At 40.1% G+C, this 25,469-nt stretch overlaps 3 protein-coding genes across 3 annotated transcripts in view; all 3 read right to left on the minus strand.

Annotated features, from left to right (window-relative positions):
• LOC310830551 (olfactory receptor 6N1-like) overlaps positions 1-25,469 on the minus strand; it is a gene marked incomplete at its 3' end in the record, with an annotated part of 236,827 nt that overhangs the window by 129,662 nt on the left and 81,696 nt on the right. The window lies entirely within an intron of this gene.
• Positions 1,462-2,391, minus strand: LOC310829662 (olfactory receptor 226-like; the record flags this gene model as incomplete). The annotated part of the gene is made up of 1 exon (XM_083708382.1): positions 1,462-2,391. One exon carries the CDS (start codon positions 2,389-2,391, stop codon positions 1,462-1,464), a length of 930 nt encoding a protein of 309 aa, XP_083564508.1.
• Positions 9,366-22,284, minus strand: LOC310830838 (uncharacterized protein; the record flags this gene model as incomplete). Its single annotated transcript, XM_083710675.1, has 3 exons — positions 9,366-10,316; positions 21,060-21,192; positions 21,371-22,284. 3 exons carry the CDS (start codon positions 22,282-22,284, stop codon positions 9,366-9,368), a joined length of 1,998 nt encoding a protein of 665 aa, XP_083566801.1.

Below are 25,469 nucleotides of genomic sequence, written 5' to 3' on the forward strand. Positions count from 1 at the left end.
ATGGATCTGATTTAGCCAATATCAGGGGCAGATAATTGAAGGAGGAGGAGAATGGCCGGGCAGAGTTCAGCATAGCAGGGACTTACAAGTGACATATAAAACTCCTGATGATATGTGGTGTGGTGGTTAGAGTGTTGGACTAGGACCTGGAAGAAAAGGGTTCAAATCCCTACTTAGTTATGAAGCTCACTGAATCAGGCTCTCAGACAAACTTACCACATATGATTGTTGTGAAACAATACAGAGGGGGAAGAACCATGTATACCAGCTCGATGCTTGAATAAGCAAAGAATCGACCTCCGCAGCCAATCCTTTAAGAAAATAGCTTTAATTATAAAGTACAGGCCTGAATCCAGCCTAGAGCAGGATAAGGTGCTTCCCATCTCTAAAACATACTTATGGAAAAACAAAATGTAGGAGGAAGAGAGTGATGCAAACATATATAATGGGCGGCAGGATAACAGATACTGGGAAATGTTTTAAGCATGCAGCTTAAGATATTAGACCTCAAAACACTTGGCTTGAAATACAGCTGCATATCCAAAAACTTACCTAGTGTTGTTGCTGATTTCTGCATATCCTACCTTGGAACTATATGGAATTATTATTATTATTATTATTATTATTATTATTATTATTATTAACAACAACAACAACAACAATTTACATTGGTTCTCAGCAATTTATAATGTTCATCTCAAATAAAATGCATATATTGCAGCTCCAAGAATTTATCACACCAGTTTTGAACAACTTTTCCCCCCCATATGATACCAAAAGCATTTGTTTAACTCTCTCCCCCCCCCCGCCATGTTAATGCTTACTAGATATTTAGATGTAAGATTCTAGCGACTGCTGGGCAAGGTTAGTGTCACTCCCAACATTCAGGGGAAAAGAAGCCATATAGTCCTAGTTTATTTAAGAACAATCCTCTTCAACAAAGCTTTTGGTTGATTAACATCTGATGCCCTTTAAAATGTGTTGTGGAATGGAGAAATATTGGTTTGTTATTGTTCTTATTTTTACTATTGTAAATCTATTGTAAATCTATTGTTCTTATTTTTACTATTGTAAATCTACTATTTTTATATTGTAATCTTATGTTTTGAACTGCCCTGAGATCTACGGATTAAGGGTGATATAAATAAAAAAAATACTAATTATTAGTATTTAGAAAATGCAGTAGACCCTCGGCTTACGTTACCCTCGGGTAACGTATACTTTGGGTAGCAAAAGTGGTAAACCCGGAAGTATATTTCCGTGTTTTGCCTCTCGCGCATGCACAGATGTGCTCTACGCACTGTGTGTCTGCACAGAAGTGGTGCCTCCAGTTGTGGCACCACTTTGGGATACGGCCGGACCTCTGGACGGATTCTGTCCTCAACCAGAGGTACCACTGTATAAGTATTTGGAACTGTCTCAGTGTAGAAACATCTACATACTTAGTTCTTTGCCTTATGTTTAACGTCGAGAAGGTCCATGAACTGTTTTGCTGAGGGCATCCTTGAATTCCTGATTTCTCAAGCAGTAGATGACTGGATTGAAAAGCGGTGTGAGGACTGTGTAGACAACGGACACCAGCTTGTTTGAGTTAAAGGAAGTGAGTGCTTTTGGGCGGGCATAGATGAAAAGGGAGGCAGCATAGAAAATGGTGACTACCAGAAGATGTGAGGCACAAGTGGAGAAGGCCTTTTGCTTCCCTTTGGCTGAAGGGATGCGAAGTACGGTAGAGATGATGTAGAAGTAAGAGGCAATTGTCACAGAAAGGGGGCCCAGGAGAATGAGTAAGGCCAATAGGAAGTCAATGAGCTCAGCCAATGACATATCAGTACAGGCCAGGTTGAGAAGTGGAGAAACATCACAGAAGTAGTGGTTGATGGTGTTAGGTCCACAGTAGCTTAGCCGTGAGATGAAGAAGACCTTCCCCATGGCAATAAAAAAGCCACTCAACCAGGATCCGGCTGCTAGACGAACACAGAGGTCTTGACTCATAATGGCTGGATAGCGCAATGGGTTGCAAATGGCAACATAACGGTCATAGGCCATAACAGCTAAGAGGACACACTCAGTACATGCCAAAGCCAGGAAGAAGTACAGCTGAGCCATGCAACCTATAAAAGAGATTTCTCTTTTCTCTGCCACAAAGCCAGCAAGCATTTTGGGAACCGTGACGGAGACATACCAGATCTCCAGGAAAGAAAGATTACTCAGGAAGAGATACATAGGCTTATGAAGATTGATGTTCATCCAGATTAAGGCAATGATCACCACATTCTCCGTTATTGTCAGTGTGTAGATAATTAGGAAAAGTGTAAATAGTGACATCTGCAATTCAGGGTCTCCAGGAAAACCTACTAGGATAAATGTATGTGTCCTGTTCTCCCATTTCATCCTCAATAATATGTTGTTGCTGTTTAGAGCTGTAATAATATTCAAAGTTCAGATTTCACAATTTTATAGATACATATTATTCAGCACCAAATCACATTCAAAATTAATAGATAAATCAGCATCTTGTCATATCATATTTCTTAATCTGCTAAAATCCCATTGTCTATAAAGATTTACCAGACTGAGTCAGAAAACCATGGCACAGTTCTGCATCTGCAGAGATCCCAATACATATTATAATGCAATAAGGATTATGAGCATGAAAGAAGCCATTGGTTTCTCTGAAGGTATGGTGATAGTCTTGAACATTTTAACTTCTGAGGGAAGAAAATGCTTGACAGCATGTTCAGAAATAACCCAGATTTTCTGATGTGTGTGAAAGGTGTTATTTGCTAGAGAAACACCACACAGGACCTAGGGACCAAAGGATTTATGTGGAGAGAGCTAGAGAGTGAAAAAACTTAGTGGCACTGGTAAATCATTTTGGAAGAAGGGAGAGACAAGGTACAGCAACATAACCTTCCCTTTTTAAGACCTACAGCTCATCATAGGGGTGTAACTTGGAAGAAGCCATAGCACAGTTATAGAACACGTGCTTTGTATGCGAAAGTTCCCAGCTTCAGTCTCTGGTGCAGGGCTCGTAAATGATTCCTCCTTCAAATCTTAGAGAACTGCCAGTCAGTACTGACAACATTTCACTAGAAGGACTTACTTACTTACTTACTTACTTACTTACTTACTTACTTATTTGAGACCATCAAAATGGTGTAAAATGTGCCACATAGACCTATGTTTCTAAGTAATGTTAGCTTTAGACAAGCAATGCTAAATATACCCAGTGGTGTTCTTATTCAGTTTTATGAACTGGGTTCATCCATTTAATTACAATGAGTGGATGACATGGGTGACAGATTTCTCTCCCTATGATTTATTTAGGGGGGGGTGAAAGAGGGGGCACAAATGCTTACATTTTTTTCCAGGGGAGGTGGCAACTCTGATCTGCTTAAAAACATTATAACAAATAATGGAAAAGCAGATCCTTCCTATTACCTTGTTCCTTGTCCACAGTACAGGTGCAAGTATGCAGAGTGAAAAATGCTCTGTACAGAGTGTAATTCGAGCAAGCCAGTTAGGCAGAAAGCCAGCCACTGCGACCACTGCCTGGCTGTATAACTGCTGGGATAGCCAGATACTGAATTAGCTAGATAGGGCCTCCCTGGACCACATGTGCAAGCGCGTGTACAAGTGTACACACACACACACATAAACCTCTCAACTTGTCGCAACATACGGCTAACTAAAATGCTGCTTTCTGTACATACTTGAGACAATTTGTGCAATTTTTGCCTCATTTCTCTGAAGTTGGAAAAATGTTCTTAAGATAATTCTCCCCATGAAAATGAGATTCAAAGGCATGGATAGGTGGGAAGATATTTCACAACAGTGGCCTTACATTACCAAAATCCCATTTGCTCAGATTTCTAAAATTCTAAAACAAATGTTATACATCAATTATACACTTTCATGCACATCTCTCTTTTTTTTAAGAACAATTCACATAGATTCATCGTGTAAAGTGTTAGCTGATATAAAAAGGAGTCATTTGATTGTTCTGCATTGCAAAGATGTGGCATCGTTACTGACAAAGTTTACTTACATAGCAGTACATCCACAGGATAACTTGTTAGCTTCCACCCCCAAATATATATATGTATATTTGTAAGGCAAACAATGCGAGTCTTTCTGTGGTTGTGCCAAAGCTGTAGAAAAGAAAAGTCTCTCTGTGTGTCTTTGCAGGCTTTCGATTACTGGTCTGCTGCATGTGAAGGAAAGATGGGACATAATGCATTGAGACTCATGCTAGATGTGTGAGGTAATACTGTTTCTTCCGCAACCCAAGATCAGTCAGTCATAAAATGTTTGGGGAGTTTGCTTGAAGTTCCTCTGGCCCTCTCCTTTTTTTTTCTTGTTCCCTCGGGTCATAGCAGCTGGAACATAATCATCAAATCTACTACTGAATCACATGTATTAGCACAGTTCAGCTCAAATTTGTCAGTCTTTAATACTTGAAGTTAACCATTATAATAGGCATAGTCTACTGATATACTACATTTCCCACAAATACAGCTGTGCTCAAAGTGAATCACATTTAAAAAGAATAAATGCAGTAGTAATATTGATAAATAATATGTATGTAAAAACACACACAAGTGAGCATAAAGCTTGCCAATATGCCAAGTAAAAATATCCAATAACATCACATCCAAAAGTAGCCGCAAAAGTTCTTCTGGAAATGGCCCCCTTTTGGTTAAATACTGCAATGTTCTTACATGTTTCTGAACTTTAACCCTTTGCTTTGTGTGCATATTGAAGGGTGAAAGGATGGTGGTTTACCCAAAGCTCTGCCAGTTAGCAATCAAAAGCCATATCACTCAAACCTTGTACCATTTATGGACATCTAAAGCAGCTCTTATTAAATGTTCGTAGAATATCTGCTCACCTGGGGCTCGGGGTGGGAGTGGGCATTTGCTGCACATCATGGCCATGGTTGGTCCAGGGAGCCCACCAATTTCTGGTGCAGATAGCGGTGGATAGCCACCTGCAGCTGCCCACTACCAGCCATGCAGAACCTTTCAGATGTGGGTAGGCATCACCCATGAGACCAATCAGGGGCAAGGACATGAGGGTTGTGCCCAGCCCACCTCTGGTGTACATAGGGGGATGACCAGGTACAGGCCACCTTCTTTGTTGCCTTCGCAGGAATTTTCCACCCACCCATCCAGGCTGTTAGGGCCCTGCTCAATAGAGAAATGGACACATTCACATATGGACCTTGATATGTTTTACTCGGTCACCATATTCACAGAGAATTTGTTTCCAGCCCTTTCACCTGGGTGCCTTTTAGACAGAGGTGTCAGGGACCCCTGGCAATACAATTAGGCTTTCATGCTTTACAAGGCAAAGTAGGACAATTTTGCTCATCCCAGGCTCTCCAGCCTCCTCATCTGGACCTTGTGTCTTATATCTGATCCTGAACTTACAGGATTTTGATAACTGAATAATAATATAACTCTAGACAATGGGGCATAGTCTTGCATAGCATTTGATGTGACAAAGTACCAGGGAGATCAGGGTTAGAATTCTTGCTCCATAATGAAACTTTGTCAGTGACCTTCAGTCAGTAACAATATCTCAGGTGGTTCTAAATGACCCATTTATTAAGCATTCATTCTTATTTGTTTGCAGGGAACTTAGATGTTGACTATTTATTAATCCTTCATTCTGATTTGTGGTAGGGGGTGGGTGGCAAGTTAGATCATGTTACACCAGGTGCGGTCCGACATTTACCTGTGCATTTTGCATCACTTTCCTTATCATAAATGCTGATCTTGTATGGAAGCGGGTTGTTGTTCAAGTCAATAGTAATTGTGTGATCTGAATGTGTTGGTATAGAATTGAAACCTGCCTGAAAATAAAGACATCCTGGAAGCATTCTGAGGCAACTACCTCATAATGTTGCTGTCCTGGCTGTTTTGTTGCTGTTGCTGTTGTGGGCATAGAATAAATGTATGCCAATTTATAGCACTTGAAGTGAAAGTGTTCTACTTTAAGTGTTCAACAACATTTGAGAGAATTGCATGGGAATATATGAAGCTGTGTTTTTACCAAGTCAGGCCTTTATTGGTCCATCTGGTTCAGTATTATCTGGCCACAGGTCTTTGGGATTTTGGCCCTACCTGGAAATACCAGGGATTCAATCTGGAACTTTATGAGTACAAAACAAGTGCACTACCACTGAGCTATGACCAAGACTTGGAAGTTTTAGGCAAATAATTTTAGGTTATGGTTGTAGGAAATCATCGTTAGCAGCAACCAAAGTAATATCACCAGTTTAACCCAATTGTGTTTTTATTCCAGCATCCCTCCCAATTCCTTGACTGCTTTGCCTAAGCAAAAACCTCTAAATTTGAACTGAATTTCACTTTAGATTAAACTTGACAATTCTTACACTAAATATACAACCTGAATCAGAGAATAAAAGAACACCTGACTGTCCAACATCTAATGATTAGTCAGTTAGTTAAAATAATTCATAAACTACCACCATTCAACACTATAGTGGCAGTTCACAAAAAGGAAAGAAAAACAAAATACAAAATGAAATCAATAATAATATATTCAATCCATCTGTAAAACGGACACAAACAATATCCAACAATGCAACTGTGAAAAGAAAAACCCTAGTTGATCAAAAATGTCTTAGGGAGGTTGTTGAAAGAACAAATTGTTTGTACCGCCCTAATTTCAAGTAGGGAGTGCATTCCAGTGTGTGGCTGCCGCCACACTAAAAGCTCTGCTCTAGGTAAGCATTCGATAAACTTCAAGGGTGTGTACTGGGGCACTACTGAACAGTAAAAAACATGATACATTAACCCTACAGGATATAGGCTCCAAAGACTAGAAGAACATTGGAGAAATTCTGTCTTCACAAGAGAGCAATACTGACCATTTAGAAAACTAGCAAATGTGCAGACAACTTGAATTGCGCTTATCTAAAGGAAAAGCATTTGATGAAACCAGTAGAAAACTTGGCAAGATGAACAGTATTGGCGACAAATCTTGGAATGCTTGATTGCTTTGGTCAGAGTCCTTGGTGTGCAAAACTTGGCATTTCGTCGTACAACTGAAAAGTTGTACTGTGCTAGCAATCAGGATTTTTTGAAGTTTGCAGAATATTTAGCCCCTATTCCTCCTATCATGAGCGCTTGACCTGAATAAATTGGTGACCAAATTTGCAAAGGAAAAGGTATACAGACGGAGATTTGCCTGAAACTGAAACTTTCAAGAGATTTAAATTTTAACATCACACTTCACAAGATTATTCAAAATATTTTGTTTGCTAAAAGATTTTATTTTGTATTTGAGAAAGATAATAAAAAAATTGATGTATTATTCTTTTTTCTAGATTCAGGTAGGTAGCAGTGTTGGTCGGACACAATATATATATGTGTGTGTGTGTGTGTGTGTGTGTGTGTGTGTGTGTGTGTGTAACTCAGAAAATTAGAATATCGTGGAAAAGTTCATTTATTTCAGTAATTCAACTTAAAAGGTGAAACTAATATATGAGATAGACTCATGACATGCAAAGCGAGATATGTCAAGCCTTTATTTGTTATAATTGTGATGATCATGATATACAGTTGATGAAAACCACAAATTAACAATCTCAGAAAATTAGGATATTAAATGAAATCAGCAAAACAAGGATTGCAAATAGACCAATATTGGACCTCTGAGAAGTAGAAGCATGCAAATATACTCAGTGCTTGGTTTGGGCCCCTTTTGCATCAATTACTGCCTCATTGCGGCGTAGCATGGATGCTAGCAGCCTGTGGCACTGCTGAGGTGTTATGGAAGACCAGGAAGCTTCAATAGCAGCCTTCAGCTCTTCTGCATTGCTCGGTCTCATGTCTCTCATCTGTCTCTTGGACCAACACCAGCTGATGACATGGCTCCCCAAATCTCTTTTCTGATAAGAGCAGCTTTTGTATCTCATTTGGAAACCAAGGACCCAGAGTCTGGAGGAAGAATGGGGAGGCACACAATGCCAGATGCTTGAAGTCCAGTGTGAAGTTTCCACAGTCTGTGTTGATTTGGAGAGCCATGTCATCAGCTGGTGTTGGTCCACTGTGCTTCATTGAGTCCAGGGTCAACGCAGCCGTCTACCAGGAGATTTTGGAGCACTTCATGCTTCCTTTTGCAGACGAGCTTCATGGGGATGCTGACTTCATTTTCCAGCAGGACTTTGGCACCTGCCCACACTGCCAAGAGTACGAAAACCTGGTTCAATGCCCATGGGATTACTGTGCTTGATTGGCCAGCAAACTCACTTAACCTGAACCCCATAGAGCATCTATGGGGCATTGCCAAGAGACAGATGAGAGACATGAGACTGTGCAGTGCAGAAGAGCTGAAGGCTGCTATTGAAGCTTCCTGGTCTTCCATAACACCTCAACTGTGTCACAGGCTGATAGCATCCATGCCATGCCGCATTGAGGCAGTAATTGATGCAAAAGGGGCCCAAACCAAGCACTGAGTACATTTGCATGCTTCTACTTCTCAGAGGTCCAATATTGGTCTATTTGCAATCCTTGTTTTGCTGATTTCATTTAATATTCTAATTTTCTGAGATTGTTAATTTGTGGTTTTCATCAGCTGTATGCCATGATCATACAATTATAACAAATAAAGGCTTGACATATCTTACTTTGTATGTAATGAGTCAATCTCATATATTAGTTTCACCTTTTAAGTTGAATTACTGAAATAAATGAACTTTTCCACGATATTCTAATTTTCTGAGTTTCACCTCTATATAGTGGGAGGGTGGGGTTTTTCTCAGGAGGATAGTGAGTCAATCACCCATCTCCTACTACCCTCCTGGAAAAAAACCACCCCACCTTCCATTATATATAAGGTTCTGGTGACTACTGTTTCAGTATATCTGAAGAAGTGTACATGCACATGAAAGCTTATACCAAGGACAAACTTAGCTGGTCTCTAAGGTACTACTGGGCAATTTTTTTTATTTCTTTTTTTATTTCTTTTTTCTATAAAACATCTGTTTTTAAAAATAGAAGTTAGCAATTTTAGGGCTGGGAGGTGCCTTGCCTAGGGTGCAAAATAACCCAGCACAGCCACTGCTTACACCAGACTTGAGTTCACTCAGCTTCCACTCAACCAGCTAGGATGAGCAACTTATGCTGGTGTATGTTCAGAACAGTTCAATACTAGCTAAGGCATCAGTTAGCTAGCTGAGCCAGAGATTCCATGTTGGTCATCCCAGTGGTTCTTGCCATAGGATTTTTCCCTGGGTTAAACAGAATATTGAGAGTTCTGATTACAAATGTAGATTTTCTTCTTGTTTGGCTTGGTTTATGGGATTTAACAACCCCATAAGGTTTTGACAGATTTTATCTGCTCATTGAAAAGAGCCTCTTTTTCCCCAGAGTCCTTTTTAGAGCTGCTTTGACATCTTTGTTCCTAAGGCTGTAGATGAGGGGATTTAGCATTGGAATGACAAGAGTGTAAAACACAGAGACAATTTTGCTTTGAGCTGGGGAGGACATGGCTGCAGGCTGAGCATAAATAAAGAAGACTGTCCCATAAAAGATGATCACTGCTGTTATGTGAGAGGCACAGGTAGAAAATGCTTTTCTCCTGCCCTCTGCAGATTGAATCTTGAGAATGGTGGAGAGAATGTAAGTGTAGGAGGTGAATATCACCACTGTGGTGATGGCAATGATAACGTTGCAGAGGGAGAACATCACAGCTTCATTGAGATATGTGTATGTAGTGGCAGCGTTCATGACAGCAGGGACATCACAGAAGAAGTGGTTGATTTTGCTGAGGTTGCAGAATCTCAAATGGAAAGAGACACTTGTCTGAATCACTCCGTTTGTACAACCGCAAGCATAGGAAGTGGCCACCAGACGATGGCAAGACTTCTTGGACATCTTAGTTGGATAGAGGAGTGGGTAGCAAATGGCCATGAAGCGGTCATATGCCATGACAGCTAAAAGAAACCCTTCTGTAGTAACAAAGATGGTGAAGAGCATCAACTGGGCCACACAGCCCTCATAAGAGATGATGTTCTTCTCCTCGAAAAAATTCACTAGAGCTTTAGGAGCAATGGCGGAGGAATAGCAGAGGTCCAGGAAAGACAGGTTTTTGAGAAAGTAGTACATAGGGGTGTGGAGCTGAGAGTCAGCACTTATGACAGCAATCATACCACCATTCCCCATTACGGTGGTGATGTACAGCACCAGAAAAGTGATGAAAAATGTTACTTGCAGCTCTGGGAGATCTCTGAACCCCACCAGGATGAACTCAGAGGCTGTGCTGCAGTTGTCCATGATAGGTTCCTGAAATAAATTAAAACATTTTAATGATACACAGCAAACATCCCTTGTTAGTTGGCTCCTCAGAAACATTTGGCCAGTCACTGTTAGTAATAGGTTCATCAAATCATTCTGATGTGGTTGAATTATATTTTCCTTTGTGCTGTCTACATTTATTTTTCTCTTTTTGACAATTTAATTTTTATGCCTTCCTTTTACATCACTATTGATATATTTCCATCATTTAGGGAAAGAAAAAGAGAGAAAGAAAGGGGGGGTTCTTTTCTCATTAGAGCTTGTCATGGTGTTCTGTAGATGTTGTTGGCTGGGGCTGTTGGGAGTTTGGGAAGGGAGTGTCAGACAACATATGGAAGACACCAGTTTGGCTAGGTCTTAAATTCACTTGTCTCGCCTTAACATCTGAAGGGGGGATATGGTTTCAGCTCCCAAAAATGTCTTTCTCGATCCTTACATCTTCTCTTTCAACTCAGTGGCTAACTACACACACAAATTCCTCTTCAGTGCAGTAACTCATACTAAACATTCCCTTCCCCATCTGCCTCCACTGTCTTAAAGCAAATTATTTCACCCAGGCATCTTCTACCCAAATATTGAGCCAGCACCATGTTTAATTTATGTCCATGTTAAATTATTCGGGTTGCTTCAGTTTTATTCCTATAGTCAGCAGTCCTATACACAGGTACCTGAAATTCAATGTGATTGGACCCTGTGGGGCTTACTTCTGAGAAGACATGCATAGGATTGCTCTGTTGGCCATTAGGCATAACCAGAATAAAATGCACGGTACTGCCAACATACCAGTTAGTCATTTCTTTGAACCCAGAACATGTTCTATCTCTACAACTCAAATAATAGCATAATGCTTGGAACAATTAGCATTGAAAGGGTGGAAGAAAATAGGGAATCTTTATAAAGCCATGGCCATGGTGGTAAAACTGATGTAAAGATTAAGGGGGAGAAAACCCTACATTTTTTGCAATAAAATAAAAGACTTCTTGAATTCAGTGAAGCTTGCACCCAGATAAATGGGGTTAGGTTTACAGTCTGAACTGGAAAAAAAACAACAACAGATTTCAGAAAAGCCAAATCTCTGCATCAAACTCACTAAATAAGTCAGCAGCCCCACCTGCTTTTGCAGAGTTGTCAAAATGTGAAATGATAAAACCTACCCAAGAGGTGGATGGGGTAGGCAGAAATTCCAACCCCATCAAGTTGTTCTGCAAGAAAGCCTCAACAGTAGAATTTGAAAGAATTTATAATAAATGAAGTCTTACAGACCTGAGGGTTAATTTATTCCCCACAGTGTCATAAAGTTAACTGCTTGAGAGCAATTAAACGTACATGGTGTATGTTGTAGATATATGTATATACCTACATATATATATGTATATGTATACATATATATTTATATATATATATACACACACATATACATGTATATGTATACATATATATCTACACACACATATAATATAATAAACATATTATATATGTTTAATGCATCATGTTTGAACAAAATTAATTTTAGTATCCCTATTCAGATATTATTGACCAGATTTAACATTCTGTTACACACACACACTCACACACACACATTATATATATATATATATATATATTTGCTTTCGTAGATTTTCACGGGTACAGGAATGCAGGTTTTGGTGTCCTCGGGTGTCTTCCCGTGTAAAAGTTGGGGTGTCTAGGCGACGTTTCGACGAGGTCTCACTCGTCATCTTCAGGCTGGTGCTTTCGGCTTCTTGTTACTGGAACAGAGCGGGATCTCAATGTTTGAGTTCCTATAAATACTGTAGAGGGGGTGTGGTGTCTAGCCTCCAATGTTCTGGGCAGAGAGGAAGTTCCCAGGCTAGTGTGCCTTTTCTTCTTTTGTTCCTTAATTACTTGAGAGATACCTTGAGTGATTTCTTGAGTGATATCCTGAGTACCACTTAGGTGGGTCATTAGGTGTGGATTAGTTGCTAAAGTCTTTGTGTCTTGACCTCTTGAACTTTGTGAAGAGTTTTCCTGAGAAGATGGCTGTATTGCACTTAGTTGTGCTTTGGCTTGGCTTCGTGTATAGGGGCGAGCTGTGGTTTTGTGGCTTGTGTCAGCCAGATCTGTGTAGGGATTGCAGGGGGGTGCAGCATCCGGAGGTGCCACCATGGATTGGCTACTGGATGGTGTCAGTAATTCATCTGTGGAGAGGGTCTGGGTTTGGGTCTGGTGTGGTTGATTGGTGTTGGCGTTCTGTGTGCCTCTGGATCTGGTGTCAGTTTTTGTGGGGAGGGCTAATTTCCAGATGTCTGGCAAGCGGGATGTGTCGTCACGCTTGTTCATGTTGTGAGGGTGTTTCTCTATCTCAATGGCTTCCATGATTATTCTCTTGTGGTGATGTTCCGTGTTAAAGAGCAATTTGGAATCTGCAAAATTAATTTCGTGTCCTGTTTCTTTCATGTGTTGGAAAAGAGAGGAAGTTTTTTCTTCTTTTTTGACGGCATTCTTGTGTTCTGCGATACGTGCATTTATTCGTCTGTTTGTTTGTCCAATGTACGTGGCTGGGCAGACTTTGCAGGGTATTTCATAGATCCCTTGGTTTTCCAACTGGATTTTATCCTTGGGGTTTCTGAGGATATTGGCTATTTTTTGGTTGGTGCAAAAGGCTGTTTTGATATTGTGTTTATGGAGGATTTTGCTAATTTTATCTGTAGTGCCCTTGATATAAGAACCAAACGCCTGGCTGACAAAGACCACTTGACAACTGAGTTACAGAATCTCTCAAATGTGTTAATTGCCAATGGATACCAGCAAAACAGGATTACGAAGCTAATCCAAAAGGAAACACCCCCCAAAAACCAAGACACAGAAGAAAACAATGGCATGGCCCTCCTTCCTTATATCAAGGGCACTACAGTTACAGAAGGGCACTGAGTTACAGAATCTCTCAAATGTGTTAATTGCCAATGGATACCAGCAAAACAGGATTACGAAGCTAATCCAAAAGGAAACACCCCCCAAAAACCAAGACACAGAAGAAAACAATGGCATGGCCCTCCTTCCTTATATCAAGGGCACTACAGATAAAATTAGCAAAATCCTCCATAAACACAATATCAAAACAGCCTTTTGCACCAACCAAAAAATAGCCAATATCCTCAGAAACCCCAAGGATAAAATCCAGTTGGAAAACCAAGGGATCTATGAAATACCCTGCAAAGTCTGCCCAGCCACGTACATTGGACAAACAAACAGACGAATAAATGCACGTATCGCAGAACACAAGAATGCCGTCAAAAAAGAAGAAAAAACTTCCTCTCTTTTCCAACACATGAAAGAAACAGGACACGAAATTAATTTTGCAGATTCCAAATTGCTCTTTAACACGGAACATCACCACAAGAGAATAATCATGGAAGCCATTGAGATAGAGAAACACCCTCACAACATGAACAAGCGTGACGACACATCCCGCTTGCCAGACATCTGGAAATTAGCCCTCCCCACAAAAACTGACACCAGATCCAGAGGCACACAGAACGCCAACACCAATCAGCCTCAAAGGATACTGTTTTAGGCATATCCAATAAATGCATTGACCTTAGATCTTTCGCTTGTCCCAGATTTTTAAGACACAATTAAATTGTTGAATTACAGGGCAATCTGAGGAATTCTACTCAGAAGTAAGGCCCTATTAGTTTACTTCCCTCCCTCCCAAAGTAGTTGTGACTAACATTTTTTGAGCAAATGGGCACATTGCCCTCTGAGAGGCATTCTTCTGTTGGTGCCAAGCAGCAGCCTATGAATAGAAGCAGGCCACAACAACATTTATTTATTTATTTATTTATTTATTTATTTATTTATGTTTTTTAGTGAGTGTGTTTGCAATAAAAGGGGTGGGGAAGGCAAAGGAAAATGGTTTTTAGAAACCTGCTTCTTTAGTTATATGCATATATTGACTTCACTGTGTGTCTAGGTTGGCAAACTTTCTTGAGTGTTGCATTAGATTGGTTTCCTTGATATATTTGGTATGGATTCATTTGAACTGCTTTCTTGTGTCATGTGCGTTGCATGTAATTGGAGCTGCTGGGTGACCTTGGGCTAGTCACACTTCTTTGAAGTCTCTCAGCCCCACTCACCTCACAGAGTGTTTGTTGTGGGGGAGGAAGGGAAAGGAGAATGTTAGCCGCTTTGAGACTCCTGAAGGGGAGTGAAAGGCGGGATATCAAATCCAAACTACTACTCCTCTTCTTCTTCTTCTTCTTCTTCTTCTTCTTGTCAAGCAGGAAAAATCCAAATTTTCCTTCAGATTCGTAGTCTTATAATAAAGCGGGCCAAACTAGGGGTCCTATACATTCTTACATTGGAATAAGTCCCATTGTGCTCAGTAAAATTTACTTATTGAGTAGACACACAGCTAAAAACTCTGTATCAACAGACAAAGCCTTTGCTTTTGAGTTGCCTGATCAGAGCCTGTTTGACCTCCTTGTTCCTTAGGCTATAGATGATCGGATTTAACATTGGAATGACAACTGTGTAGAAAACTGACACCACTTTTCCTTGATTGGGAGAGGACATGGCCCCAGGTTGGGCATACATAAAGAAAACTGTCCCAAAGAACAAGCTTACTGCCATCAAATGGGAAGTGCAAGTTGAGAAAGCTTTGTGTCTCCCTTTGCCAGACGGTATGTGCAAGATGGTAGTAACAATGTAAATGTAAGATACTAGGACAATTATGGCTGTGGTCACAATGATGAGACCACAGACTACAAGGAGCACCATTTCATTCACAAATGTGTCTGAACAGGAGGCCTTCATGACCGCTGGGACATCACAAAAGAAGTGGTTTACATGAGTTGGGCCACAAAATGCCAAACTAAATGTAAACCCAGTTTGGGTGCAGCAGTTGACACAACCAAAGAAGTAAGAGATGCACACAAGACACATACACCTCTTCTTGGACATAATGGTATGGTAGAGAAGTGGGCTACAGACAGCAATGAATCGATCATATGCCATCACAGCCAGGAAAAAGGCCTCTGTGGTTCCAAAGAGAGAGAAGAAGAACATCTGGGTTGCACATCCATTGTAGGAAATGGCCATGTCCCCTGTTGCAAAGCTCACCATGGCTTTGGGAGTGATGACTGAAGAGTAGCAAATATCCAAGAAGGACAGGTTCTTTAGAAAGTAGTACATAGGAGTATGGAGTTTGGAATCGCAACTGGTGATTAAGATCATACCAGCATTTCCCACCAGAGTGATGGTGTACATCAGCAAAAAAAGCAATAAGAAAACTATTTGCATTTGTGGCTGACCCTTAAAGCTCACCAATATAAATTCAGTGACCTCAGTATTGTTTCCCATAGCTTAGTTATGACTAGGTGGAAAGTCAGGAAAAAATGTCTTCAAATATCCTTGTATTTGTATTTGCAAACTTCAGAAATGAGAGCTTGAGTATGCAATCCTCACAGTGTGGATGCCAAAGGCATAGGAGCACTCTACTGCTACTTTGCATCAGAAATATAGCTGCTTTGTAAAATTATAGTAACAGAAACCTGAATGGGAATACAAAAGAAGAGAGGGAGAGAGAGAGATTACACAACAGTGGTTCCTAAAGTAGGTAGTAGTACTGCCCATTGTGGGGGATTCCCTATATTACTACTAAAAGCCAAGGGGTGACTAGTGGATGCTGGAGGCATAAATGACTATCAAACTTTGAAAAGGTGGTATCACTGGATCAAGTTGAATAATGTTGTTGAATTAATTAAACTAAATAGTTTTAATTTGATTGTTTTTTTAAAAAAGAAAGCAAGAAAAGTGACTTAAAGAGAATGCATCATTGGGCTAACAACAGCAAATACACACCGGTCTTAACTAGATTTTGAATAAATGTGAAATTAATTGTTACTGCTTTGATTTTATTATATTATCATCTTCTTTAATGGATCATGGAAACCACAGTTCTGAATGATGATTTTCGTAGGGTATGGTGTACTGGGGATGAGTTTATGGGACCAATGAGGCAGTGGCCCAAAATCAGTTAGGAACCACTGGATTGCATCTTACTGACATTTCAATGAAGCTTAAGTACCTCAGAACAAACGAGGTGGAAGGAATTCTCATAACCAGTATTGATTCATGATTAAGCAATTAAAATAATCAACAAAGCTCCGCAATCCAGAAACTATTAGGAGTTTTTAAGTCCTAAAGACATCAATAAAGGTAAGTAATGAGATGGTGATATGATGATTAATCCAGCAATGTCATACAGCTGATTGGAAATCTTCCATCACTGGAATGGGGAGTGAATAATTTTTCAATGAGTTTCTGCTCTCCTGCAGCCTCTTGTGTTACTATATCTACCTGATGCTCTGGAAAATATTTATTGGTGTGTGGAATGCAGGGAGAGGGGAGAATCACAAAAAAATCATTGCTTCCCATTCCGTTGATGGATGTCTTATAGTCAGTTGAGTCACACCACTGGATTAAATCATCAGGATGAATACAGTGTCTAATGGTGGTTTTGAGTCTTAGTACAAACTAAAACAAAGATAATGCCCTGCAAATGACTAGCCAGTTGTCTAACAAAAAAGACCAAAAGGGAAAACATAGAAAATGAAAAGTTCAATATGTATCAGTACAATAAACATCCATGGAAACCCCTGCTGATTGCCTGATACTAAAACATATATGAGGAGGGGAAAGTCAAACAGAGGGTTAATTCAAATTTTGAGACGTTGCTTGAAATAAGAGTGCAGTTACATGAATTAATAGAAAAAGGACATAAACAAGCAAGGGACATATATATGGCTCAACAGGTAAAACAGTATCATTAAAATGAAGAAAAACAAACTGATTTTTAAAAAGAGATGGGTCACAAAACAAAAAGGGATCCAACAGCAAGTACCGGTCTAAAAGAAAATCAACCTGTTGTGTACTGAGGAAATCAGCTGTTGTTGTTGTTGTTTAGTTGTTTAGTCATGTCCAACTCTTCATGACCCCATGGACCAGAGCACACCAGGCAATCAGCTAGTTACCATTAAAATATTTTGAAGCAATGGCTTTCCATTACATATTCTAATCTAGATTTAGGTTGGTAGCCATGTTGGTCTGAAGCAGTCAAAATAAATTTAAAAAAATTGTCCAGTAACACCTTAGAGACCAACTATGGTAAGTTTGTTCTGGGTATAAGCTTTTATGTGCATACTATCAGTGTGGTGTAGTGGTTAAGAGGGTAGTCTCGTAATCTGGGGAACCGGGTTCGCGTCTCCGCTCCTCCACATGCAGCTGCTGGGTGACCTTGGGCCAGTCACACTTCCTTGAAGTCTCTCAGCCCCACTCACCTCACAGAGTGTTTGTTGTGGGGGAGGAAGGGAAAGGAGAATGTTAGCCGCTTTGAGACTCCTTAGGGTAGTGATAAAGCGGGATATCAAATCCAAACTCTTCTTCTTCTATCCCTTGCAGAATTGTAGGACTAATTGCAGTCGTTAACAATCGTCAACAGGTTTACCATACCCATTGAGTCAATCACCCATCTCGTACTACCCTTCTGAGAAAAAACCCACTCCACCCTCCCACTATATATAAGGGTCTGGTGACTTCTGTTTCAGTGTATCTGAAGAAGTGTGCATGCACACGAAAGCTTATACCCAGAACAAACTTAGTTGGTCTCTAAGGTGCTACTGGACAATTATAAAGAGCCCTTCCTAGCCATTCACACAGCTGCTGAGGTGTTATGGTTTATGCACAATCCAACTGCTTAGTAGCCAGATGCAGTTGATGGCAGGAAAGGATACAGAGAACAGAAGGAGGAATGAGTTTTAACTGGATTTATACATGGTCCTTGGAAGTCCTGGTGTAACTGAGCTTTGCCCACAAATGTCCATCAAACAGTCTCTTATGCCTGAGTTGCTTCTACTTCTACTTCTGCTTTGCTTTTTTAAAAAAGTAAACTCTCCCCTGATTCTCTCAACAGAGAGGGTTGCGGGTTTTTTAGGCTGATTGACTTGCCAAATTATTTTCAAAAACGCATTCATTGCTAGTTATACACACACACACACATTACTGGCATCTGAATAGTGGAGATGGACACCTGACTTTAATAACTGAGTTAGAACATTGATTCATGTAACTCAGTATTGTCTACACTCCAGGGTTTGGGGCAAGGGATATTCTCAGGCCTATGAGGAGATGCTGGTGATAGCCTAGGCTTGCTTTACCACTGAACCACTGTGGCAACATGAGAGACTGTCCTGTGAAGAAGAAATGTGAGGGATGAAAAAATGTATGCATGTATTATTAGTTTAAAAAAAAAAAGATTACACTATATGTAAAAATGAATAAATCTGAGGTTTTCTTAATGATCTCAGCTCACCATCATCATCAAAATGCTCCAATTCCTTATGTACAACTCTGACCTTGTCAAGTTTGTTGTTGTTTCACCTTGCTTTGATATTTCTTACAATATGAAGTGTTTCTGATTACATTACAAGGTCAAGCTGATTTGCAGTTACTTCCTTTAAAGTGTGAAAATGTTCAATTAGTTGCAGAGATAAGCAACCTACTGCTTGAAAATATGGTCCTTCTAAGGAAACAACCATTCAAAGTTTTTCCTATAGTGTGGCAGCATTTTATGGTGTCCCAGTAACCTGCTTCTTAAATATTTTGGATCATTTCCCCCTGAACTAATTCAGCTTTCAAGGACCTAGTGCCCTCCTCTCTCTTCCATCGGAGAAATGTGCCATGTTCCTCCCCTACCACAGCAGATATTTCATTCTCCATTGGGTCAGATTTTGAATCAAAATGAAATGAAAGCATTAGCTTTTGTTCTGTTTCACTTAAAAGTATATATCGGCACCTACCTCTGAAACAAGCGAGTCACAACAATGTTCTTTCTGTGTTCAGTTTTAATGCATATGTAAATAGTCCCATAACACTTGGGGGACAATTGCTTGCATAGTCAAGCTCAATCTCTTGAGAACCACTAAGCTTCAAGATGCAAGAGCTCCTAGTGGGACTAGCTTCCAGATGTGCTCTGTTTTGTAAGATTAAAACATACCACAATTTAAGAGATACTTCAACGGATGGGGGAGGAATGAGTTTTAAGTGGATTTATACATGGTCTTTAGAAGTCCTGAGGTAACTGAGCTTTGTCCACAAATGTCCATCAAACAGCCTCATATGCCTGAGCTGCTTCTACTTCTACTTCTGCTTTGCTTTGCTTTTTTAAAAACTAAACTCCCCCCTGATTCTCTCAATAGAAAGGGTTTTTGTTTTTTTAAGGCCGATTAACATGCAAAATTATTTCCAAAAACACATTCATTGCAAGTATAATACATATCTAAAGTACTATATTTCTGCAACATGATTTAAAAAAGTATTAATAAAGTTACATGCATTGTGGTATGTACTGATATATTAGGAAATGTGTACTCTTTATGCTATTATATGAATAATAATACAAAATTCAATTCAAAAGACAATAAGAACAGAACAGGGAAATGAACAAACTGAAGCATTTATTATTCATGGTCAGCAACTCTGGACATCCCTGACTATTGGTCATGCTGGCTGGGGATAATGGGAGCTGCAGTCCAACAACATCTAGAAGGTTGCACGTTGGCAATCTCTGACATATGAAGATGCTAGCTTCACAATGTATTACTAACAAGTTGAGGTAGCCTAATCAACACTAAAGACAGAAACTGTGTTAAACAGTGTAAAAGCTTTCATGTTTAGCCTGTGTGTCTATATTTACAGATAAACATATTTGGCCCACACTCACAGAGAGTTGCTGGAAGATACCATCACATTGCCTGGGCAACCAATGAACTATTTCCAGGCTCTGTAGCATGGCTCAGACACATTCCCAGCGCGCACACACACACCTGCTACACAATACAGAAAGATTGCAGTGTCAGAAAAGAAAAGAAATTGTTGCTGGAAGAAAAAGAGGTGTCCCACAAAGCAACTTTGTCACCCTCAGAATTTGACTCATATTCAACTATATATGTTATTGTTGGAGCCGTCTCAGTTGGGTTGAGGCCATTTGTCAGTTACGCTCCTTCGCTGACAGGGAAGGAGGACGATAACATAGAGAGAGAGCAGTGAAGAATGGAATACAGGGGGGAGGGAGAAGCAGCAAAGAGCAGCAGTAACTTGATCTCTGAGCACAGAGATACAGTGGTACCTCGGGTTACAGGCGCTTCAGGTTACAGACGCTTCAGGTTACAGACTTCGCTAACCCAGAAATAGTACCTCAGGTTAAGAACTTTGCTTCAGGATGAAAACAGAAATCAAGCGGCAGCAGTGTGGCAGCAGTAGGAGGCCTCATTAGCTAAATGGACCTCCAGAACGAATTAAGTTCTTAACCTGAGGTACCACTGTAATGGAAGGGAGAGCCAGAGTGAAAGTATGCAGTTTGTCAGCTCAGATAATGACTCAGACACAGGAAGACCGGCAGCGTTCTCTCCAAAATCTCGTAGGGTCACAAGACTTTACGAGAAGTGTGAAAAGGAAAGGAACAGGAAGTGGGGGTTTTCCTCTTGGGGGGAAGCGGCAGGGCTTAGTTCCGGCAACTGTGCTTTCTGAGGATGACAAAGATTAGTTGAGCTCCGACCCGGAGCTTGTTATTGGACTAATAAATCTGAAATAATTTACTGCCGGAGTCATCTTTTGCGTGTGGGAGAGACCCAAGCCATTATAGCATTGCTTCAGGTGGAAGCATGCCCATGGCTGTCTTGCCTGCCCCATCACCTCCACCAGTGGCAGAGAAGCGCCACTGCCAGCAGCACCAATTTTGAGCAAGAGTGTGTCCATTGGTGGCAATATCTCATCTGAAATTGCCATGCTCTTGCCCCCAATTGGTGCTGGTAGCAGTGCTGCTTCTCTGCCAGCAGTGGATATAGCAGGGCTCACAGCAGCAGCAGGAAGAGGAGCAGGCGGTGGGGTTGGCAAGAGCAACAGGGCAAAGCAGCACTTCCCATTTTGCCTGAAGTGGAGAAACTGATTGTTGTGCACTGCCAAGCATAAAAATATAATATAGCGTTTACTGGGTGAAAGCGAACCTTTTCAACAGTCTTCCCAAGGCATCTTTGACCTCCTTGTTCCTCAAGCTGTAGATTAATGGGTTCAACATTGGGATGACAATAGTGTAGAAGACAGATACCACTTTACCTTGGTTAGGAGAAGCGAGAGCTCCAGGTTGGCCGTACATAAAGAAAGCTGTCCCAAAGAACAAGACTACAGCCATGATATGAGAAGTACAGGTTGAGAAAGCCTTGTGTCTCCCCTCCACCGAAGGTATGCGCAGGATTGTGGCTACTATGTAGCCATAGGAGATTAGGACAGTTGTGGAGGTGATAATAATGATAAATCCACACATCCCCAAAAGCACCATTTCATTTACAAAAGTGTCTGAGCAAGAGGCCTTCATGACTGCTGGGACATCACAAAAGAACTGGTTGATCTCCCCTGGCTCACAGTAGGACAAGCTGAATGAAAGGCTTGTTTGTGTGCAACAATTGATAAAGCCAAAACAGTAGGAAATGGCCACCAGAAGGGTGCAGGTCTTCTTGGACATGGCGACATTGTAAAGCAGCGGATTGCAGATGGCAGTGAACCGATCATACGCCATCACAGCAAGGAAGAAACATTCGGTGGTCCCAAAGAGAGAGAAGAAAAACATTTGAATGGCACACTCATTGTAGGAAATGGCCTTGTTTCCAGTAGCAAAACTCAGCATGGCTTTGGGAGTGATGACTGAAGAGTAGCAGACATCCAAAAAGGATAAGTTTTTCAGGAAAAAATACATAGGACTTTGCAGTTGGCCGTCAGTAGTGATGATGGTTATCATTCCAATATTTCCTATTAAGGTAATGACATATAACAGCAGGAAGAGAATAGAGAGAGCCAGCTGTAGTTCTAGATTGCCTTGGAAACCTGCTAAGATGAATTGTGTAACCATTGTGTGGTTTTCCATTTTCTTTTCTTGACCAAAAAGAACATGGGTTGTAATTATGATGGGGACTTTAAAGCGGAATCGTGCCTTCTGTCTCCATTGCTGTCTATGTCATATGATAAAATATTATTGGATTTCCACAGTTAACAGCAATATTATCCATTTCCCACACCATTTTATTTCTCTCTCTTTAAAATAAGAATCGATGAATACAGTGCAAAGTTTGTCTTTCTTGAAATTATTTCAATTCTGGAAGACAAATGCAAGTGTGAACAGATTTTTGCAAGAGATGGTGTTGTGGGCTCCTTAAAATAACAAATAAACAACATCTAGAATACAGCAACAACTATAATAACAATATATCTGTTTTCACCTAATATTGACTGCTCTGTTATTTATTTATTCTGCAAGTAAGTTTTCAATGTGTGTAATTTTTCTACACTGCCTTGGGAAAGATGGCATCTACACTAAATCGAAATTCATTCATTGTGAAGCAACAGATCCAACCTTGCCACAAAATGTACGCTTGACAAAATATCAAGCTCTTGTATGATACATGCATCTGCTGTACATGGCCATGCTGCAACCTCATTAATCTTGCAATTAACTGAGGTTTTTCAAATGTATTATACCATCATTCTAAAATGGGCTTCATAATATTTACCTAAATCAGACTGTCAGAGCTGTTACCTTGCCTTGCCCAGTGAAAATGAATTGGTGGGCATTTTTACTGGTTTAGGAAATTGGTTCCCAACTCCCCATATTAGTAGAATAGTGTGATGCTTCAGTTGCTGTGCTGTATTATTCCAACTGCAAGCCAGGGATAACATGATTGAGTCCTCTCTTGCCTGTGATTGATAGCTCTTGCTCATCTGATTTGACTACAACAGGTCCCAGGTTCAGCATCTCCAGAAAGGGCTAAGTATGACAGCCACCTGAGATCCTGGACATCTGCTGCCAGTTATCTTTAGCCTTTTTACACTCAGGACCCACTTTTAACTGAAACATGCATTTGGGTACCCATCTCTTCATTTGTTACCTTAAAACTGCATGGTGGTAGTGCTCCTGGGTCAGGTCATGACAGAGTAGTAGGTCCTGACCAGTTGAAGATCAGTGGGTAGACAATACTGAGCTAGATAGATTAGTTGTGTGAGTGAGCATAAGAAAGATCTTTATTTTTCTATGTTCCTAGACAGAGCATCATACAAAATATTGACTACTCCTAGATGCAGACAGTATTGTCAATGCTCGCAATATGCACATCTTTTCAATGTGCTTCATTTTTACTAAAAAAAAAATTTGTAAAATGAAAAAAGAGACCTATTCTCCCCCAAAGAGGAGCTCATTATAGAATCATTATGTAAGTTGATGTGGCTCTGTGGCAGACAAAGCATTGAGTTCAGCACATGCATACAACCCAAAACTCATGAAAGCCATACAATATGAAATACAATTATTCATACAATATGAAAAGGAGAGAAGGAACAACTCAAGCAGTATCTCAGTGGATTAGTGAGTCATCATTGGGGATGTGTCTGTGGAAAAATATTGTGTTTGAATTAGCAGAGAGTAGTTCCAAAGTTTAACTGTATTTCATACATGCAACCAATGACTTGATTAATATCACGTCTTAGCTGCATATACACATTTCTTATGGTAGTCAGTTGGTTTTTGGTATTTTCTACGCTGTGATCCCCAGTGGTCCTTCTCCAGTTTTAAATAAGATACATTGACCAGGAGAAGAACAAGGAATTTTCCATCCTGCTAATAATTCTTTTCTCAAAATTACAGTTTCTGCTCAAGGTTAATATCAGACTGTTTTTCAAGATCGAGGGGGGGGGGTGGAAGGACACACCATCTGGAGAAACAAGCAAATGTGACTACTAGAAGCATGGTGTGGTAGACATTTGTCTACTTCCCAGATGTCATGTACATTTGAACTGGAGATGAGGGTTCTCTCCAAGTCCACATATCATTTCCTTTCACAGCTCTGATGCACATGCAGGGCCTTTAGCAACTATCATTTTTATTACCCCATGTAGAGTGTGGGCACTCACATTCTGCTTGAAGGATTGTCAAATGATCCTCATGTACAGTGCAGGTTCCAAGTACACAATTTGTTGCATTTATCTTATAAGTAACTTACACTATGTATTGTTCCAAAACATGACTGTGAATGTAGTTAAGAAGTGCATTTCATCCCTAGAAAATGTAATGGCTACTACTCTTTCTCTTCAACAGCCTCCGTAATAGCTAATGAAAAAAATAGTTATGAAAACATGCAGTTACATGCTTTTTAAAAAGCCAGCTTGCATTACCTATTTTCCTTTTAGCAGACGTGGAGATATGTCAGAAAGTACTTATGTAAAGATGATCCAAATCCTTCTTCAAAGGATTCACCATCTCTCATCCAATCAAAAAGCTCATCCAATCAAAAATCCATCAAAAGCTTCAGAATAGAAAGAATAAAAAATGTGGATGTACCTTGTTTCAAAATATTGCAGCTCCTAGCTATGGAGCAAAAATATAAAATAGGAAATTTGTGTAACACACAATAATTATCAGTTTCAGCTGTCTGTAATAATTTTAGAAAATCTATTCATATACATGCTACAACATTACTATGATTAGTTATGGTGGTTATATCATCAAGAATAATCTCTTACCTCCATTAATCCAAGGATAGTGTGCAAACTGTACATTTGCATAACTCAGAAACCTCTTTACTCCAAAGTCGCGCACCTTCTATTCATAGTTAAATCAAGATCTTCAGGGATTTTGCCTTCTCCCACTGAAATACATGAATGTATCTATGAATGTATTTAAAGTGAGAAGAACTTACCTCAGTGGGATTGTGTTCTTGTTTCTTGTCATAGTTTTCTCTCTTTAAGTAAATGGTGCTCTCTTCAGACTCAGTCCCCAGAGTATTACTATGTTCTGAAATGCAGAGCAGATGTAACATTTTCTAAGTGTAAATTAAACATCTGCATAGCAGTGAGGGGTTTTGCAGTGTGCTGGCTATAGATTTGCCATACAGATAAATTAACAGCAAGGAAGTTTATACATGTAGATTAAATTTGTTGCACATTTTAAGATACTGGTTTTTGAAAGAACTCACAAGAAAACAAAATTTGTTATTTGGGTTTTAAACCCGTGTGTGTGTGTGTGTGTGTGTGTGCCTGTGTGTGTAATGTAGCAGAAGACAT

The sequence above is a fragment of the Podarcis gaigeae genome (genome assembly GCF_964106915.1).
Source record: "Podarcis gaigeae genome assembly, chromosome: 13".
NCBI lineage: Eukaryota > Metazoa > Chordata > Lepidosauria > Squamata > Lacertidae > Podarcis > Podarcis gaigeae.